The sequence below is a fragment of the Salvelinus alpinus genome, chromosome 25 (assembly GCF_045679555.1).
Source record: "Salvelinus alpinus chromosome 25, SLU_Salpinus.1, whole genome shotgun sequence".
NCBI classification, from domain to species: Eukaryota; Metazoa; Chordata; class Actinopteri; order Salmoniformes; family Salmonidae; genus Salvelinus; species Salvelinus alpinus.
In genome coordinates, this window is record NC_092110.1 from 28,799,560 (window position 1) to 28,821,646 (window position 22,087).

Here is a 22,087-nt window from a genome sequence, read left to right on the forward strand (position 1 = left end):
TAGTGCTACGTAGATGTTGGATGCTAGTGCTACGTAGATGTTGGATGCTAGTGCTATGTAGATGTTGGATGCTAGTGGTACGTAGATGTTGGATGCTAGTGCTACGTAGATGTTGGTTGCTAGTGCTATGTAGATGTTGAATGCTAGTACTATGTAGAAGTTGGATGCTAAGCTATGTAGATGTTGGATGCTAGTGCTGTGTAGATGTTGGATGCTAGTGCTACGTAGAAGTTGGATGCTAAGCTATGTAGATGTTGGATGCTAGTGCTATATAGATGTTGGATGCTAGTGCTACGTGGAAGTTAGATGCTAAGCTATGCAGATGTTGGATGTTAGTGCTACGTAGAAGTTGGATGCTAAGCTATGTAGATGTTGGATGCTAGTGCTATATAGATGTTGGATGCTAGTGCTGTGTAGATGTTGGATGCTAGTGCTACGTAGATGTTGGATACTAGTGCTACGTAGATGTTGGATGCTAGTGCTACGTAGATGTTGGATGCTAGTGCTGCGTAGATGTTGGATACTAGTGCTACGTAGCTGTTGGATGCTAGTGCTACGTAGATGTTGGATACTAGTGCTGCGTAGATGTTGGATACTAGTGCTACGTAGCTGTTGGATACTAGTGCTACGTAGATGTTGGATACTAGTGCTACGTAGATGTTGGATACTAGTGCTACGTAGATGTTGGATGCTAGTGCTACGTAGATGTTGGATGCTAGTGCTGCGTAGATGTTGGATACTAGTGCTACGTAGATGCTGGATGCTAGTGCTACGTAGCTGTTGGATGCTAGTGCTACGTAGATGTTGGATACTAGTGCTATGTAGATGTTGGATGCTAGTGCTGCGTAGATGTTGGATGCTAGTGCTACGTAGATGTTGGATGCTAGTGCTACGTAGATGCTGGATGCTAGTGCTACGTAGATGCTGGATGCTAGTGCTGTGTAGATGTTGGATACTAGTGCTACGTAGCTGTTGGATGCTAGTGCTACGTAGATGTTGGATACTAGTGCTATGTAGATGTTGGATGCTAGTGCTGCGTAGATGTTGGATGCTAGTGCTGTGTAGATGTTGGATACTAGTGATATGTAGATGTTGGATGCTAGTGCTGCGTAGATGTTGGATGCTAGTGCTGTGTAGATGTTGGATGCTAGTGCTATGTAGATGTTGGATGCTAGTGCTACGTAGATGTTGGATGCTAGTGCTACGTAGATGTTGGATGCTAGTGCTACGTAGATGTTGGATGCTAATGCTGTGTAGATGTTGGATGCTAGTGCTACGTAGATGTTGGATACTAGTGCTACGTAGATGCTGGATGCTAGTGCTACGTAGATGTTGGATGCTAGTGCTACGTAGATGTTGGATGCTAGTGCTATGTAGATGTTGGATGCTAGTGGTACGTAGATGTTGGATGCTAGTGCTACGTAGATGTTGGTTGCTAGTGCTATGTAGATGTTGAATGCTAGTACTATGTAGAAGTTGGATGCTAAGCTATGTAGATGTTGGATGCTAGTGCTGTGTAGATGTTGGATGCTAGTGCTACGTAGAAGTTGGATGCTAAGCTATGTAGATGTTGGATGCTAGTGCTATATAGATGTTGGATGCTAGTGCTACGTGGAAGTTAGATGCTAAGCTATGCAGATGTTGGATGTTAGTGCTACGTAGAAGTTGGATGCTAAGCTATGTAGATGTTGGATGCTAGTGCTATATAGATGTTGGATGCTAGTGCTGTGTAGATGTTGGATGCTAGTGCTACGTAGAAGTTGGATGCTAAGCTATGTAGATGTTGGATGCTAGTGCTATATAGATGTTGGATGCTAGTGCTGTGTAGATGTTGGATGCTAAGCTATGTAGATGTTGGATGCTAGTGCTATATAGATGTTGGATGCTAGTGCTACGTAGAAGTTGGATGCTAAGCTATGCAGATGTTGGATGTTAGTGCTATGTCTGATCTTAGCATACTGGGGCTCAGCTACAGCAGCTGCTTGAACTCTAACTGACCATCATCTACTTTACAACCTGACACATTTACACACAGATTTACCTTTCTGCATATTATTTGTGTTGTGTATCTCTATCTCACAACTAGAACCCTGGGTTTCCCTAAACTAAGTGGCCTGGTAATAATACAACATTTACCTGAGGTTAGGTCCGTTGGGCCTGTCGGGAGGTTGCCAGGATACGGCCAGGAAGGACTCACTGATGGCCACCACTGCCAGTGGTGCCAGGTCCTGGGGGATTGTGGGTAGTGTAGTAACGGCAGTGGGCAGGCTCTCTGTGCAACCCCCAATAAGGCCACCCCCGGAGGAGCAGGCCAGGACGGTGACCAAGTAGTCAGTGTAGGGCACCAGGTCTGTTACCGTGACGGTGAGGTTGGACAGGTCGTCGTGGGATACGCGCGGGTCGGGAAGGCGGATCTCATAGCGGTCGATCACTCCGTTAGCAATGACAGGAGGGGACCACATGACCTGAGGAGAGAGGGAGGGAGGCACACACAAACACGCACACAAACACACACAGACACACACACAAACACACACAGACACGCACACAAACACACACAGACACGCACTCAAACACACACAGACACATACACAAACACACACGCACACAAACACACATACACACACACAAACACACACAGACACGCACACAAACACACACGCACAAAGTCATGTGGATATTCTCAATTCTTACCAGGGAAACACTGAAGGCTATGCAATCAACTGACATCATCTCTCCCAGAGTGCAGTGCAGAGGTGCAAGCGGCCGAGGGAGGCCTGTGATTGGCAGTTCAGAATGTTATGTGCTTTAGAACGCTTTTAGATGGATGAGTTCCAGGAAGTGAGGTTGTACTGTACAGTGTGTGCGTGTGTGCAAACAGCGCATGTGTGTGTGCTTGAGCATGCCTACGTGTGTATGTATGTATGGGAATTAAATGCTTGTGTGTGTGCGTACAGCTCTGCACCGTGCAGAAAGAGAGAGAGACACCCTGACATTGACCTGAGTGGCAGATTCCCTTCAACATATTTAAAACAGATTTCATCCTTGCAGGCCAACATGCTAAAATAATGAAACCGCAGTAATGGAATTGTTATATACAAAAACTACAGCATGTTGCCTAGCTAGCGCTGCCTGCGTGTGATTTTGTCAGCATTTCAGGGAATTAAAAAGGCTAACAATGTGTGGAATTGCTGTGCAGTGTGTGTGTGATTAGGAAGAGGAATTCAACTGCTCTGATTTTCGGTAAATAGGTGAGAAAATTAGTTAATGGTGTGACCCGTAACACACACACACACATATACACAGACATTTACACACACACATGCATAGGGTGGGGTGGCGTTAGGTAGCTCATTTGCCAGAGTGCGGGTGCTCACGGATGTCATTTCCAGATTGAATGGCCTGATGTAATCTATGGATGGTGGAGATCAGAGAGGAGAGAGATAGAGGCCTGGGACTGACAGGTACAGGAAAGGGCTATTCACATACACACACACACACCACCTATAAGTAAGGGCTCAGGGCTGTGTGTGTGTGTGTGTCTGTGTGTGTGTTTGGCGTGTGTGTGTGTGTGTGTGTGTGTGTGTATATGTCCATGTGTGCGTTTGGCGTGTGTGTGTGTGTGTGTGTGTGTGTGTGTGTGTGTGTGTGTGTGTGTGTGTGTGTGTGTGTGTGTGTGTGTGTGTGTGTGTGTGTGTGCATGTGTGCGTTTGGCGTGTGTGTGTGTGCGTGATGGCCTTCACTTCCCTTTCCTTCAATTTCTAAATAACTAGGAAAACACAGGAATAAAAACAAAAAAAAACAAAGCTTAGCTGAAAAAGAAGTAACAAATCACCACTAGCTGTGAATAAACACACCAAACACTAGACTGCAGGAAGCCCCAGTGATTGCTAAGACAACCAGACAAAACACACTGAGACCATTGAACCAGTCTGTTGGTAAATAAATAAACTGCTGAATAAACTGCTAAATATGCAAATAGCAGAACCAGTCTTAGCGTCTTACATGTGTAACTCTTCTCACCTCGTTAGCCATGTAAACGCAGCTGTTAACAAATTAATGAAATAGTCTGAAAAAACAACAACAAATAGAAGTCAGGGTTGGGGGAAATGAATTATTCAAACTAGTTTATGTAAATAGCGTCTTTGTTTGAAGTCACCAGCACTTCAGTCTGTGTTTCTGGCACTTTCTCAAGACTAGAGGAAGAGACAGAGAAGTGTGTGTGTGTGTGTGTGTGTGTGTGTGTGTGTGTGTGTGTGTGTGTGTGTGTGTGTGTGTGTGTGTGTGTGTGTGTGTGGGGGTGTGTGTGTGGGGGTGTGTGTGGGGGTGTGTGTGTGTGTGTTTGTGTGTGTACGTGTGGACCCCCTGTGCGTGTGTGTGTGTGTGGAGTCTGTGGGTGTATTGGTACAAAGAAGAGGACCGCTAAGCTGCAAAGCCTGTTTGGTGACATGAATTCCCCCTGAATGGTGTTTGTCAGGCAGCAAGGCCCTGGTAGCTAGGCCTCTCTCTCTCTCTCTGGAGACCCCTCTATTCAACCAGCAGGCACACTGCTAGGGTTTATACCACCTTAAAACACTGATAGCACCCTGGATGGAATTACTCATGTTCTGGGAAGAAGCTGTATTGTTCTTAGTAAAGTACCAGAGGAGGTAGGATTGAGGTAAAGGCAAGCTTAGTCTGAGATGTATATAGTAATCATGAATGGAAAATAGTTGGATTCTCAGCTTCCAGTATGATTTTAAAGAGAGAGGCAGACGGGAACAAGAAAGAGAAAGAAAGGAAAGAGAAAAAGAGAGAGATCAGTAGATGGAGAGAGCAGTTGTGCTGGTATCTGATACGTATTCATTCCATGCTTCCTGACAACAAATTGCAATTTAATACAGAGCGAGAGAGAGAGTTATACCTGGGTCTCAGTGAACACGATTGTTTTTTTGCATTACCACAGTCAGACATAAACAGGAAGCGTGTAATTGTGCTGAACCAGGAAGAAACACTAAGAAACAAATGACCTCTGACCCCTAAAGCATCGTGACGACATGGTTGTGTCTGAAATGATGACAGGAATTAGCATTTTCATACAGTTAGCATTAGTGCAGGGGCGTGTGCATATGAATGTATGTGTGCATGAGTGTGTGTGTGGGCGGGACGTGATGGGTTCATTTAGATGTCTTCATTCATACTTAGCTAGAGTCTTGTTAATATGGCCGACAGGAAGGAATTCACTACAGACAGGGTCGTGACCCTGCCTACTTCCTGAAGGGGACCTTGAGTTTAGTGACTGTCTGAAACACCGTTTTGTAAGTGTGTGTGTGCATTTTGTAAGTGTGTGTGTGCATTTTTTAAGTGTGTGTGTGTGTGTCCGTTTTGTAAGAGTGTGTGTGTGCGTTTTGTAAGTGTGTGTGTGTGCGTTTTGTAAGTGTGTGTGTGTGCGTTATATGAGAGCGAGAGAGCTCAGGGAGGGAACTGTTCAAAATGACTAAACACAATATAAGCATGAATACCAATATGACATTGGTCTATGTACTCTAGTGTTTCAAAGAATGTCAACCACAACTTGAGGTACATACATCTTATTGGCTGGTTAGCTGAGACATGGTCTGTTATTGGCTTAGTAACAGCACCAAAACCCAAACTAAAGTCACAACACCCACACCTCCACACAACCACCAACCTGCAGTGAGTCCGGTCCCAGCACATCTACCCGTGGTGGGACTAGACCGGCAGGGCGAGAGGGTCTGGTGGTGATGTTAGCCCAGGCACTAGTGTTAGATCCAGCCTGTGTGCTGGCCACTAGGCGGTACTGGTAGGAGGTCCAGGGGCTGAGGGCTGAGGAGTGGTCCAGATAGGAGAGGGGAGGAGGGGACGGGGGAAGTCTGACCACTGTAGATACCTGCTGGGTGCCTCTCACACTCCTTTCCACCACCCATCTACAAACACATGGATAGGAATTATAATTATTATAAAACATGTAATATGCAAATCTAGACAGGAAGAGAACACAGATGGAAACTGAAATTCATAACATTTTCGGTTGTAGTTCATTTAAATATTCCCTATATAGTGCACTCTGTTTTACTATGTTTCACTCTGTTTTATTATGTTTCACTCTGTTTTATTATGTTTCACTCTGTTTTACTATGTTTCACTCTGTTTTACTATGTTTCACTATGTTTCACTCTGTTTTACTATGTTTCACTCTGTTTCACTCTGTTTCACTATGTTTTATTATGTTTCACTCTGTTTTACTATGTTTCACTCTGTTTTACTATGTTTCACTCTGTTTCACTATGTTTTATTATGTTTCACTCTGTTTTATTATGTTTCACTCTGTTTTACTATGTTTCACTCTGTTTCACTCTGTTTTACTATGTTTCACTCTGTTTCACTATGTTTCACTATGTTTTATTATGTTTCACTCTGTTTTACTATGTTTCACTCTGTTTCACTATGTTTTATTATGTTTCACTCTGTTTTATTATGTTTCACTCTGTTTTACTATGTTTTATTATGTTTTACTATGTTTTACTATGTTTCACTATGTTTTACTATGGTTTACTATGTTTTACTATGTTTCACTATGTTTTATTATGTTTCACTATGTTTTACTATGTTTTACTATGTTTCACTATGTTTTACTATGTTTTACTATGTTTCACTATGTTTTACTATGTTTCACTATGTTTTACTATGGTTTACTATGTTTTACTATGTTTTACTATGTTTCACTATGTTTTATTATGTTTCACTATGTTTTATTATGTTTCACTATGTTTTATTATGTTTTACTATGTTTCACTATGTTTTATAATGTTTCACTATGTTTTACTATGTTTTATTATGTTTTACTATGTTTTATTATGTTTCACTATGTTTTATTATGTTTCACTATGTTTCACTATGTTTTACTATGTTTTATTATGTTTCACTATGTTTTACTATGTTTCACTGTGTTTCACTATGTTTTATTATGTTTCACTATGTTTTACTATGTTTTACTATGTTTTATTATGTTTTACTATGTTTTATTATGTTTCACTATGTTTTATTATGTTTCACTATGTTTTACTATGTTTTACTATGTTTTATTATGTTTCACTATGTTTTACTATGTTTCACTGTGTTTCACTATGTTTTATTATGTTTTACTATGTTTCACTATGTTTTACTATGTTTTATTATGTTTCACTATGTTTTATTATGTTTCACTATGTTTTATTATGTTTCACTATGTTTTATTATGTTTCACTATGTTTTACTATGTTTTATAATGTTTCACTATGTTTTATTATGTTTCACTATGTTTTACTATGTTTTATTATATTTCACTATGTTTTACTATGTTTTATAATGTTTCACTATGTTTTATTATGTTTCACTATGTTTTACTATGTTTTATTATATTTCACTATGTTTTATTATGTTTCACTATGTTTTACTATGTTTTATAATGTTTCACTATGTTTTATTATGTTTCACTATGTTTTATTATGTTTCACTATGTTTTATTATGTTTCACTATGTTTTACTATGGTTTACTATGTTTTACTATGTTTTACTATGTTTCACTATGTTTTACTATGTTTCACTATGTTTTACTATGGTTTACTATGTTTTACTATGTTTTACTATGGTTTACTATGTTTTACTATGTTTCACTATGTTTTACTATGGTTTACTATGTTTTACTATGTTTAATTATGTTTCACTATGTTTTACTATGTTTTATTATGTTTTACTATGTTTTATTATGTTTTACTATGTTTTATTATGTTTTACTATGTTTCACTATGTTGTACTATGGTTTACTATGTTTTACTATGGCCACATTTACGAGGGCCACATGATGCTGTCCAAAGTAGAGCACACCATGGGGAATAGAGTGTTATTAAAGCCATCATCTCTTGTTATGATGTCTCACCCCTCCAGTTCTCCGTTGCTCCTCTCCGGGGCTCCCCAGGACAGCAGTACTGAGGTGGGGGTGTCAGAGTAGAGGTGGGGAACTGGGACCCCCTCCGGTGGGGCAGCGGGGGTATGGAAGGACTGGGACTCCACAGAGAGAGTACACCCTGCCGGGGTACAGGCCTCCACCTAACAGCACGACAGAGGACAATACAGTTAGACAGGCATAGACTTTAATGTGTTTAATCATCAATAGGTGTTATTATTGTATTATTGCTCCATCCATCCATCCATCACACCAAACCATACTCCCACCCACCTGCAGCCTGTAGAGTTGGTAGGGCAGGAGGTTATAGAGGCTGTAACTGGTAGTGTTGCCTGGTACTGTAGCAGTGATGTGTGACAGGGACAGGGTGGAGGTGAGGTGTAGAGTGTAATGGGTGATCACCCCGTTGGGCTGGGCTGGGGGGGCCCAGGAGACTGACACACTATGCGACTGGAGGGCTGACACCACAGGGGGGTCCACAGGACCTGGACCTAGAGGGTGGGAGTGGGGGCAGGAGAGAGGGAAGGGGGAGAGAGAGGGAGAAAGAAAGGGAGGGAGAGAGAGACAAAATGGACAACAATAAACACAGGGTTAGATGGTTCCCAAACTCCCTACTCTCGCTCTCATGATTGCCAACCTGATTGGTTTGATTTTTTCCTCTTTTCCTGAACACCTTACACACCAAACCCAGTCTGTCTACTAAGGTCTAGGACAGGTGTTACAAAACTACACTGAACAAAAAGATAAACACAACATGTTAAAAAGTGTTAGTCCCATGATCCCAGAAATGTTCCATACACACAAAAAGCTTAATTCTCTCAAATTTTGTGCACCAATTTGTTTACATCCCTGTTAGTGAGCATTTCTCCTTTGCCAAGATAATCCATCCACCTGACAGGTGTGGCATATCAAGAAGCTGATTAAACAGCATGATCATTACACAGGTGCACCTTGAGCTGGGGACAATAAAAGTCCATTCTAAAATGTGCAGTTTTGTCTCACAACACAATGCCACAGATCTCTCAAGTTTTATGGGACTGTGCAATTGGCATGATGACTGCCGGAATGTCCACCAGAGCTATTGCCAGATAATTTAATGTTAATTTCTCTACCATAAATCACCTCCGACATCGTCTTAGAGAATTTTGCAGTACATCCAACCGGCCTCACAACACGTACTGTACGGCGTCATGTGGGCGAGTGGTTTGCTGATGTCAACGTTGTAAACAGAGTGCCCCATGGTGGCGGTGGGGTTATGGTATGGGCAGGCAAAAGCTACGGACAACAAACAAAATTGAATTTTATCAATGGCAATTTGAATGCACAGAAATACCATGACAAGATCCTGAGGCCCATTGTGAAGCCCATTGTGAAGCCCATTGTGAGGCCCATTGTGAAGCCCATTGTGAGGCCCATTGTGAGGCCCATTGTGAGGCCCATTGTGAAGCCCATTGTGAAGCCACATTGTGAGGCCCATTGTGAAGCTCATTGTGAGGCCCATTGTGAAGCCCATTGTGAGGCCCATTTCTTTTAAGGTATCTGTGACCAAAAGATGCATACCTGTATCCCCAGTCATGTGAAATCCATAGATTAGGTCCTAATTAATACATTATAGTTGACTGAGTTCCTCATATGAACTTTAACACAGTAAAATCGTTGAAATTGTTACATGTTGCATTTTAGTTTTTGTTCAGTAAACCTAATTTCTTGTTACAGTGACTACAGCCTTTTAGTGGAAAAGAACAAAGGAAAAAGAGGGATTATTATTTCATCAATGTGGAAGGAAGAAAAGCCCGAACGTTTTGCTGGCCCCTCGCACTCGCTAAATGATCTGATTTGCACATCGCTGTGTGTGCCCTCGGTTCTAATCCCAGGAATAGGGCCCTCCAAATCACTGTTTGTCCTTGTGATGTCACTCTTGACGTTCCGTTGTCAAATGAGAATTCCGCCACACTCTCTCTTCTCATCTCCTTGCTTCTCACCACACACGCACGCACGCACGCACGCACGCACGCACGCACGCACGCACGCACACACACACACACACACACACACACACACACACACACACACACACACACACACACACACACACACACACACACACACACACACACACACACACACACAACAAGGAATCCTTCACACACATCTAGTGTACGACAGCTCCGGTCATTTTCATAATTTGATCAAATAATTTATATGTTTAAAGATAATGTTTAAATAATTCCACTCTGAAACCATATAATTGTATGAAATTTATTAGAATCATAAAACTATAATCTGATGATGTGTGTAGTTTTATTCAGAATTAGAACAAGGACCTTTTGTTCCTTTTTAGTATGTAAGCAGGGTGCAAGTGTGAAACAAATGATAAGAGGAGCTATCGACAGACAAGCTGGACTACTGTGTTCCTTACAGGACATTCTGTCTCCACCCGTGGACGGGAGAAACTGTTAGGCTTGCAGAAGATTATGAAACATGTTGCAGATTAAACAATGTATCTGTGTAGTGGAAAAACACAGACTGTCTGAGCAAGGCGTAGCTTAAGATTTGAACTTGTTTGTGTGTGTTATAAAGACTGGGTTGCATTTTTGATGTTGCAACGTTCCCGTGAATAAACATTTTGACTATTGTAAGCTGGGACTCTTGTCTGTATCATTCAACCAGAATCTTACAAACTCTGGGTTGCAGACTGAGTAGATTCATTTAAGTTCATGAACATTGATAACATAATTCTCAAAACATAATTACACACAGGAATGCAGGCACACACACATTCACATCGATGTACAATATGCACACACACACACACACACACACACACACACACACACACACACACACACACACACACACACACACACACACACACACACACACACACACACACACACACACACACACACACACACACATCGATGTACAATATGCACACACACACACATATGTACACACACTTTCTTTATTGCAGGGTGAGCTGATGAAACAAGGGGCGATAACAAGGCTCTGAAGGCCTTAGTTTGCAGAAGCGTGACACAGCGGTAGAGCTGCAGTCTACTTTGCACATGTTGTCTAGCAGCGACATAGGACCGAATCCCACCCCAGACACTTTCTCACGGTTTCCCCTCTACAACTACAGCCCTCTACATCTACATTCCTCACTGTCTAAATAAAGATAAAAATATGGAAGACCAACGAGTCTCCTCTAAAGGCCTTTCTCCATACCTGATGGTCAAATGCCGACCCTTCTACCTCCCGAGGGAGTTTTCAGCTGTTATCTTGACTGTTGTATACATTCCACCTCAGGATAAAACATCCTGTCTTGTCGCCAGCAATTTTAATTCATTAAGACACGTGACGCCCAACTTCCATCAACACGTCTCCTTCGCAATTAGGGGTGATAAAGTCCTAGACCACTGTCACTGTCACGCCCTGACCGTAGATTGCTTTGTATGTTTCTATTTTTAGTTTGGTCAGGGTGTGATGTGGGTGGGTATTCTATGTCTGGGTATTCTATGTTGTAGGTCTATGTTTTCTGTTTCTGTGTGTTTGGCCTGGTGTGGTTCCCAATCAGAGGCAGCTGTCTATCGTTGTCTCTGATTGGGAGCCATATTTAGGTAGCCTGTTTTCCCACTTTTGTTGGTGGGTGATTGTTTCCTGTTTAGTGTTTTGTTTCACCTTTCAGGACTGTTCGTTTGTCGTTTTTGTTGTTTGTCAAGTGTTTTCGTATTTTATTAAAAAAAATATGACCACTTACCACACTGCACCTTGGTCCTCCTCTCCTTCTCCAGACGACAATCGTTACAGTCACTCTACCCACAAGCAAGCATACAAGGCCCTCCCTCGTCCGCTTTTCGGCAAATCAGACTCTGTACTCCTGCTTCCTGTTTACAAGGAAGCATAGTCAACTTCCACACACCACTGACAAACACACTTACCCCACCAGACATTCACCAGGGGTCTTTTCACAGTCCCCAGGTCCAGAACAAATTCAAGGAAATGTACAGTATTATACAGAGCCATGAGTGCATGGTACTCCCTTCCCTCTCATATAGTACAAGTGAACAGCAAACCTGGTTTAAAAAACAAATAAAGCAACACCTCACGGCCCAACGCCTCTCCCCCATGTGACCTTCTTGTGTATGTACTGACATGTACGTGGAACTCATAGATGCACACTTCATGTTTTTAAATGTATATACACTACTGTTCAAAAGTTTGGAGTCACTTAGAAATGTCCTTGTTTTTGAAAGAAAAGCACATTTTTTGTCCATTAAAAGAACATCAAATTGATCAGAAATACAGTGCAGACATTGTTAAAGTTGTAAATGTAGCTGGAAACGGCAAATTTTGAATGGAATATCTACATAGGCGTACAGAGGCCCATTACCATTAGCACTTCTGTGTTCCAATGGCACGCTGTGTTAGCTAATCCAAGTTGATCATTTTAAAAAGCTGGTGGGAGGCCCCGGTGCACAACTGAGCAACAGGACAAGTACATTAGAGGGTCTAGTTCAAGAAACAGACGCCTCACAAGTCCTCAACTGGCAGCTTCATTAAATAGTACACGCAAAGCACCAGTCTCAACGTCAACAGTGAAGAAGCGACTCCAGGATGCTGGCCTTCTAGGCAGAGTTGCAAAGAAAAAGGCATATCTCAGACTGGCCAATAAAAAGAAAAGATTAAGATGGGCAAAAGAACACAGACACTGGACAGAGGCAACATCTCCTCCGCCACACTGACCCTCAACACGGGGGCCCCACAGGGGTGTGTTCTTATTCCCCTCCTGTACTCCTTGCTCACCCACAACTGAAGGCCACACGCAACTCCAACACCACCATCAATTTTGCAGACGACACGATGGTTGTATGCCTGATCACGTGATAGCAGCAAGCACAACCCCATCCACATAGACGGAGTGGATAGTGTCGAGAGCTTCAAGTTGCTCAGTGTCCAAATCACTAAGGACTTAAAATGGTCCACTCACACGCACACAGTTGTGACGAAGGCACAACAGCCCCTCTTCCCCCTCAGGAGGTTGAAAAGGTTTGGAATGGGCCCTCAAATCATCAAAAAGTTCTACAGTTGCACCACTGAGAGCATCTTGACTGGCTGCATCACTACTTGGTATGGCAACAGCACCGCATTCGATCGCATGGCGCTACAGAGAGTGGTGCAGACAGCCCAGTGTATCACTGGGACTGAGGTCCCTGCCATCCACGACCTCTATATCAGGCGGTGTGAAAGGAAGGTCTGGAAAATAGTTAAAGACTCCAGCCAACCAAGCCATAGACTGTTCTCTCTGCTTCCGCACGGCAATCTGTACTGGTGCATCAAGTCTGACACAAGAAGCTCCTGAACACCTTCTATCCCCAAGCCATAAGACTGCTAAATAGCTAACAGAACACACACATAGCATGTGCACACATTTATACTGACTCACACGCACACACACTTACATACATTCATAATTTAAGCTGCTGCTACTCTGTTTATCATATATCCTGATGCCTAGTCACCTTACCCCTATACATATCTACCTCTATCGATCCAGTGTCCCTGCAAATTATAATATTGGTATTGGAACTGACCCTGTATATAGCTTCTAACTTTCTTCTGTTCTTATTTCTTATTTTTATTTCTTATGTATTTCTGTTCTAACTTATGTTATTTTTTGTCCTACATTAATATGGATTACTGGATTGTTGGGTTTGGAGAATGCAAGAAAGGCATTTCACTGTAATTGTGCACGTGACATTAAAACTTGATACTCTAGCATCCCCCTTGAAAAGCCTCACCCCCTTGAAATTTGCGTTACCCCATAGCTTCTCAACATAGCATAAGTGAAACTGGTTTGTCAGTCTGGTATGTTAGGGGCTAACTAGGGGGAGTGTGGTCTGTTAGGGGCTAACTAAGGGGAGTGTGGTCTTTTAGGGGCTAACTAGGGGGAGTGTGGTCTGTTAGGGGCTAACTAGGGGGAGTGTGGTCTGTTAGGGGCTAACTAGGGGGAGTGTGGTCTGTTAGGGGCTAACTAGGGGGAGTGTGGTCTGTTACGGGCTAACTAGGGAGAGTGTGGTCTGTTAGGGGCTAACTAGGGGGAGTGTGGTCTGTCAGGGGCTAATTAGGGGGAGTGTGGTCTGTTAGGGGCTAACTAGGGGGAGTGTGGTCTGTTAGGGGCTAACTAGGGGGAGTGTGGTCTGTTAGGGGCTAACTAGGGGGAGTGAGGTCTGTTAGGGGCTAACTAGGGGGATTGTGGTCTGTTAGGGGCTAACTAGGGGGAGTCTGGTCTGTTAGGGGCTAACTAGGGGGAGTGTGGTCTGTTAGGGGCTAACTAGGTGGAGTGTGGTCTGTTAGGGGCTAACTAGGTGGAGTGTGGTCTGTTAGGGGCTAACTAGGGGGAGTGTGGTCTGTTAGAGGCTAACTAGGGGGAGTGTGGTCTGTTAGGGGCTAACTAGGGGGCGTGTGGTCTGTTAGGGGCTAACTAGGGGGAGTGTGATCTGTTAGGGGCTAACTAGGGGGAGTCTGGTCTGTTAGGGGCTAACTAGGGGGAGTGTGGTCTGTTAGGGACTAACTAGGTGGAGTGTGGTCTGTTAGGGGCTAACTAGGGGGAGTGTGGTCTGTTAGGGGCTAACTAGGGGGAGTGTGGTCTGTTAGGGGCTAACTAGGGGGAGTGTGGTCTGTCAGGGGCTAACTAGGGGGAGTGTGGTCTGTTAGGGGCTAACTAGGGGGAGTGTGGTCTGTTAGGGGCTAACTAGGGGGAGTGTGGTCTGTTAGGGGCTAACTAGGGGGAGTGTGGTCTGTTAGGGGCTAACTAGGGGGCGTGTGGTCTGTCAGGGGCTAACTAGGGGGAGTGTGGTCTGTTAGGGGCTAACTAGGGGGAGTGTGGTCTGTTAGGGGCTAACTAGGGGGAGTGTGGTCTGTTAGGGGCTAACTAGGGGGAGTGTGGTCTGTTAGGGTTTAACTAGGGGGAGTGTGGTCTGTTAGGGGCTAACTAGGGGGAGTGTGGTCTGTTAGGGGCTAACTAGGGGGAGTGTGGTCTGTTAGGGGCTAACTAGGGGGAGTGTGGTCTGTCAGGGGCTAACTAGGAGGAGTGTGGTCTGTTAGGGGCTAACTAGGGGGAGTGTGGTCTGTTAGAGGCTAACTAGGGGGAGTGTGGTCTGTTAGGGGCTAACTAGGGGGAGTGTGGTCTGTTAGGGGCTAACTAGGGGGAGTGTGGTCTGTTAGGGGCTAACTAGGGGGAGTCTGGTCTGTTAGGGGCTAACTAGGGGGAGTGTGGTCTGTTAGGGGCTAACTAGGGGGAGTGTGGTCTGTTAGGGGCTAACTAGGGGGAGTCTGGTCTGTTAGGGGCTAACTAGGGGGAGTATGGTCTGTTAGAGGCTAACTCGGGGGAGTGTGGTCTGTTAGGGGCTAACTAGGGGGAGTCTGGTCTGTTAGAGGCTAACTAGGGGGAGTGTGGTCTGTTAGGGGCTAACTAGGGGGAGTGTGGTCTGTTAGGGGCTAACTAGGGGGAGTCTGGTCTGTTAGGGGCTAACTAGGGGGAGTATGGTCTGTTAGAGGCTAACTCGGGGGAGTGTGGTCTGTTAGGGGCTAACTAGGGGGAGTGTGGTGTGTTAGAGGCTAACTAGGGGGAGTGTGGTCTGTTAGGGGCTAACTAGGGGGAGTGTGGTCTGTTAGGGGCTAACTAGGGGGAGTGTGGTCTGTCAGGGGAGTTCTGTGTTCAGTTTGTCCATTGACTAAGTCTAAGGCAGTGGTTACCAAACATTTTAGGCCCAAGACCCCATTTTGAAAAACAAATATGTACATTTGCAACCCCACCATGTAAAAAAGTTATGTAATCAAAGGCCAATGTTTACATTTTTATGGGCTATGACAGTCTATTACAAATAAATCTGACAGTACTTTTGTTTCAAGGAAGTATGGTTTGAAGTGACTTAAATGCACCAGAAAGGTATTGGGAAGTTCAGAAGATCATCAAGCAATCATTTTGTATGATATTCTGTGTAGAAACAACATTTCCCCAGTTTGGTCTTGTCCACTCTGTTCTAATAAATCCTGTGTGGATTGAGGGAAACAGAATACGTGTTCCTGAGAGTCTTCTTTTTCAGTGAATGGGTCATAATACACCACCTGACCAACAGTGCTCGTCGAACATCTCCTTCCAAAATCATGGGCATTAATATGGAGTTGGTCCCCCCGTATCTGCTATAACAGGCTTTCCACTAGATGTTGGAACATTGCTGCGGGGACTTGCTTCATTCAGCCACAGGAGCATTAGTGAGGTCGGGCACTGATGTTGGGCTATTAGGCCTGGCTCGCAGTCGGCCTTCCAATTCATCCCAAAGGTGTTCGATGGAGTTGTGGTCAGGGCTCTGTGCGGGCCAGTCAAGTTCTTCCACACCGATCTTGACAAACCATTTCTGTATCTACCTGGTTTTGTGCACATTGTTATGCTGAAACAAGAAAGGGCATTCCCCAAACTTTTGTTGGAAGCACAGAATCGTCTAGAACCTCATTGTAAGCTGTAGCGTTAAGATTTCCCTTTACTGGAACTAATCGGCATAGCCCAAAAAATGAAAAACAGACCCAGAAAATGATTCCTCCACCACCAAACTTTAGAGTGGGCACTATGCATTCGGTCAGGTAGCGTTCTCCTGGCATCCGACAAACTCAGATTTGTCCGTCGGGACTACCAGATAGTGAGGTGTGATTCGTCACTCCAGAGAACGTGTTTCCACTGCTCCAGAATCCAATGGCAAGCTTTACACCACTCTAGCCGAAGCTTGGAATTTTGCATACTTTTGTAAATAATATTTAGTGTCTTTTGTAGCTTAAACCGTTCAAAAGATAGAGACACATTTGTATGAAGAAAACAGAAACCGCTCTGTTTATTACAACCACATCTAGCGGCTACCAGAGGTTACTTACAAAACAAAATAAAAACTAGATCTCGCATTTTCAAATCAGGCGACCCCTAGTTTGGGAAACGCTGGTCTAAGGAGTCTTTTAGAGTTGCAAAATTCATGAAACATTCAATAAATGTCCTGGTTTTCAATAAATCCTGGTTGGAGGATTCCAGACTTCCGGCTTATTCTCTCCTGATTGTGGGAGTCCTCCAACAGGGATTTGTGTCCCCCTCTTTACCGGAAGCAGGTAGCCTAGTGTTTAGAGGCAGGTAGCCTAGTGGTTAGAGCGTTGGGCCAGTAACTGAAAGGTTGCTAGATTGAATCACCGAGCTGACAAGGTAAAAATCTGTTGTTCTGCTCCTGAACAAGGCAGTTAACCCACTGTTTCTAGGCCATCATTGTAAATAAGAATTTGTTCTTAACTGGCTTGCCTATTTAAACAAATAGTTAGTTAAATAAATAAAATTTAAATGACCTTTTCTCCACGCTTCCATTTTCTCTTTCTCTCTCCCTCCACCCTACCTGATTTGATTGATATTTCTGTCCCATGCTCTGAAGGTAATGTTTTCTTCCCCCATTTACATCCGACTGTACTGGGGTAATGGTCCCACACACACACACACAGTAGCAGGGTAATGGTGCTTCGGCAAGGGCAGGCGGATCAAGGTGACTGAGCGTGCTCAGAGCGTGCTGCGTTGCTAAGCGCTAACGTTAACTGCTAAAGGCTCCCCCAGATGTCACCGGGACCAGAGGGGGAGATAGGGGGAGGTAGCCTCGCATTCACCGTAGCTCACCCTCAACCAGTACTAACTGTTCCCTGGGTGCCAAAGACATGGATGTCGATTAGGGCAGCCCCTCGCATCTCTTTGATTCAGAGGGGTTGTGTTAAATGCGAAAGACACACTTCAGTTGAATGCATTCAGTTCTACAACTGACTAGGTATCCCCCTTTCCCTTTCCCTTTCCCTAAACCGTACCTACCCTCTCCTCCCTCCCTCTCTCCTCCTCCACTCCCCTACTATAACCCACCTCAAACCCTCTTCTCATCCTAGATGACACCGCTCTCAGCCAATACTCCCTAATAGCCCTCCTACTAGTCTCCCTACTAGTCTCCCTCCTAGCCTCCCTACTAGCATCCCTACTAGCCCTCCTACTAGTCTCCCAACTAGCCCTCCTCCTAATCTCCCTCCTAGCCTCCCTACTAGTCTCCCTACTGGTCTCCTTACTAGCCTCCCTCCTAGCCTCCCTACTAGCCCTTCTACTAGTCTCCCTCCTAGCCTCCCTACTAGTCTCCCTACTAGCCTCCCTACTAGCCTCCCTACTAGTCTCCCTACTAGCCTCCCTACTAGCCTCCCTACTAGCATCCCTACTAGCCCTCCTACTAGTCTCCCAACTAGCCCTCCTCCTAATCTCCCTCCTAGCCTCCCGACTAGTCTCCCTACTGGTCTCCTTACTAGCCTCCCTCCTAGCCTCCCTACTAGCCCTTCTACTAGTCTCCCTCCTAGCCTCCCTACTAGTCTCCCTACTAGCCTCCCTACTAGCCTCCCTACTAGTCTCCCTACAAGCCTCCCTACTAGCCTCCCTACTAGCCCTCCTACTAGTCTTCCTACTAGCCTCCCTACTAGTCTCCCTACTAGCCTCCCTACTAGTCTCCCTACTAGTCTCCCTACTAGCCTCCCTACTAGTCTCCCTACTAGCCTCCCTACTAGCCTCCCTACTAGTCTCCCTACTAGGTTCCCTCCTAGCCTCCCTACTAGCCTCCCTACTAGCCCCCCTACTAGTCTCCCTACTAGTCTCCCTACTAGCCTCCCTACTAGCCTCCCTACTAGTCTCCCTCCTAGCCTCCCTACTAGCCTCCCTCCTAGCCTCCCTACTTGCCCTTCTACTAGTCTCCCTCCTAGCCACCCTACTAGCCCTCCTACTAGCCCTTCTACTATTCTCCCTACTAGTCTCCCTACTAGCCTCCCTCCTAGCCTCCCTACTAGCTCTTCTACTAGTCTCCCTCCTAGCCTCCCTACTAGTCTCCCTCCTAGCCTCCCTCCTAGCCTCCCTACTAGCCCTTCTACTAGTCTCCCTACTAGTCTCCCTACTAGTCTCCCTCCTAGCCTCCCTCCTAGCCTCCCTACTAGCCTCCTTACTAGTCTCCCTCCTAGCCTCCCTACTAGCCTCCTTACTAGTCTCCCTACTAGCCTCCTTACTAGTCTCCCTACTAGCCTCCCTACTAGTCTCCCTCCTAATCTCCCTACTAGCCTCTCTCCTAGCCTCCCTACTAGCCTCCCTCCTAGCCTCCCTACTAGTCTCCCTCCTAGCCCTGATAAATAAACAATGCACAGTGCTGACCTTTAGGTTAACAGCTTTTTATGCTTGCTCCACTCAGCACTCTCCCTGATTCAATTACCGCAAAGGTCCAGGAGACGCCGGGAATAAGCAAAGAGACCCAGCCCGTCTGTCTGCCTGTCTGTCTGGCTGTATGTCTGTCTGTCTGTCTGTGCATGTCAGTCAGTCAGTCTGTCTGTCTGTGCATGTGTCAGTCAGTCTGTCTGTCTGTGCATGTCCCTGTCTGTCTGTGCATGTCCCTGTCTGTCCCTGTCTGTCTCTGACTGCCTGTCTCTGGTCTGTCTGTCTGTCTGTCTGTCTGTCTGTCTGTCTGTCTGTCTGTCTGTCTGTCTGTCTGTCTGTCTGTCTGTCTGTCTGTCTGTCTGTCTGTCTGTCTGTCTGTCTGTCTGTCTGTCTGTCTGCCTGCCTGCCTGTCTGCCTGCCTGCCTGTCTGTCTGTCTGTCTGTCTGTCTGTCTGTCTCCATTAAACCTGCCGAGACTCAGTAGAGGCCTTAATTGTAAATAATTTTACCACATGAGACAATCAAGTCACCTTGAATTTGAACACTCCCCCTCAGACAGCAATACAACAATGGATGCACACATGCGCTCGCGCACGTCAACACGCACACACACACGCACGCACGCACGCACGCAAACACACACACACACACACACACACACACACACACACACACACACACACACACACACACACACACACACACACACACACACACACACACACACACACACACACACACACACACACACACACTCCACAACCATGTCACCCCACCCCTTGATCCCTCGACTCCCCAGCCATCCTCTCCTTCTCTTCTATCAGCACAGAGGACACAGAGTGTTATTTAGGCTTTACTGGTCTGTATTAAATTCTGCAATTTGAAGGGCTGTTAAGTTTTTCAATTGAAATTTATTTCAAGATGCAGGTACTTTTTATTTCATTGATGCTTTACTGCTCTCCGGGTGCAGGCTAGAACACACTGGAATAACACCAATCTACCCCAATAACACCACTATACCCCAATAACACCACTATACCCCAATAACACCACTCCACTCCACTCCAATAATTCCACTCTACCCCAATAACACCACTCCACCCCAATAACACCACTCCACACCACTATACCCCAATAACACCACTCTACCCCAATAACACCCCTCCACCCCAATAACACCACTCTACCCCAATAACACCACTCCACCCCAATAACACCACTCCACACCACTATACCCCAATAACACCACTCTACCCCAATAACACCACTCCACCCCAATAACACCACTCCACACCACTATACCCCAATAACACCACTCTACCCCAATAACACCACTCCACCCCAATAACACCACTCCACACCACTATACCCCAATAACACCACTCCACCCCAATAACACCACTCCACACCACTATACCCCAATAACACCACTCTACCCCAATAACACCACTCCACCCCAATAACAACACTTCACTCCAATAACACCACTCTACCCCAATAACACCACTCCACCCCAATAACAACACTTCACTCCAATAACACCACTCCACCCCAATAACAACACTTCACTCCAATAACACCACTCCACACCACTCTACCCATAGTTGTAGTGGTAGGACGTTAGGAATACTTTGAGAGACCTTCCCTCCTCTCCCCCCTCTCTCTCCTCTCCCTCCGTACCTCCTCTCCCCCTCTCCCTCCCCCCCTCCCTCTCCCTGGCACCGTAAATCGCCACAGCAGAAGGCTAAACAAGAACGCGTGCCACCAAGCCTTAAATCACATTTATAAGGATTTGGTTAGCATAGTAATAACAAAATCAAGTGACAAGGCCGGGAGGGGGGCAGTGGGAGGCGGAGGGAGATGGGGGGATTCTTTTTAACATAGCAGAGGTCTGTGGAAGGAGATGATGAGGCTTTTGAAGGTGAGCAGGCTGGCTGATGTTAAAGAGGACAAATTACAGGGTTTATGGTCATAGGGAAGTTAAGACCGCACGCTCGGTCCCTGTAGAAATGTATTCAATTCATTTCCAGTAATCTGCCACGTAATGAAAAAAAAAAAGATCTTTAGAAATACTGTATGTTCCCTATTGTAATTCTGTCACGGTTAACATTAGCATTACTGTACCGCCTTAAACTAAGTGAAAAAAATCTACACAGTATAAGGGATATCAGCAGACACAGGGACACAGATACACACGCACCCGTGGAGGCTGGTGAGGGGAGGACAGCTCATAATAATGGCTGGAACGGAGGGAATGGAATGGCATCAAACACATGGAAACCATGTTGTGTTTGATACCATTCCACATATTCCCCTCTAGCCATTACCACGAGCACGTCCTCCTCAATTTAGGTGCAATTTAGGTGCTCCTGTGACACGCACATACACAAACATACGTAGAGATGAATAAGAAATCCCTTTAATTCAATACCATAACTGAATATGGATATAAATAAGGATCATTTGATTGTTAATAATTATTATGAAGTCATATTCCTTTCAATTAAATCAGCTGTCTGACATTCACACGCAAATATTGATTACATAAGATTCTTAAGTCTTTCCTTGTATTCATGTATTAGCTAAGCATGTAAAATTATATAAGGTCAAAATTACTTCAAAATCATGGTCTCTCGCACACACACGCACACACACACGCACACACACACGCACGCACACACATTCCTTAGCTGGGAACATGATAGACAAAGATAAGGAACATGGTAAAAGTTTATGTTCACAGGACCAGCTGTCAGGTTCTAGGAATAACATGGAAGAAATTACATTACAAAGAAACGAGGGGAAACAAGACGCCCTCATGGATACTTAACCATCTCATCTGTCTTGGATAGCTGAAACCCCTGTTCTCCACACACACTCAGAAAGAAGAAAGGAAAA

General features: G+C 44.9%; 1 protein-coding gene across 1 annotated transcript in view; it reads right to left on the reverse strand.

The window, feature by feature from the left end:
• Window positions 1-22,087, reverse strand: part of ush2a (Usher syndrome 2A (autosomal recessive, mild)) — a 462,322-nt gene that overhangs the window by 127,367 nt on the left and 312,868 nt on the right. Inside the window, exons 45-48 of the mRNA XM_071365050.1 lie at window positions 8,219-8,436; window positions 7,919-8,088; window positions 5,672-5,927; window positions 2,137-2,465 (exon numbers count right to left, since the gene is read on the reverse strand). Of these exons, the coding sequence (XP_071221151.1) occupies window positions 2,137-2,465; window positions 5,672-5,927; window positions 7,919-8,088; window positions 8,219-8,436 (973 nt within the window). The remainder of the gene's footprint in view (window positions 1-2,136; window positions 2,466-5,671; window positions 5,928-7,918; window positions 8,089-8,218; window positions 8,437-22,087) is intronic.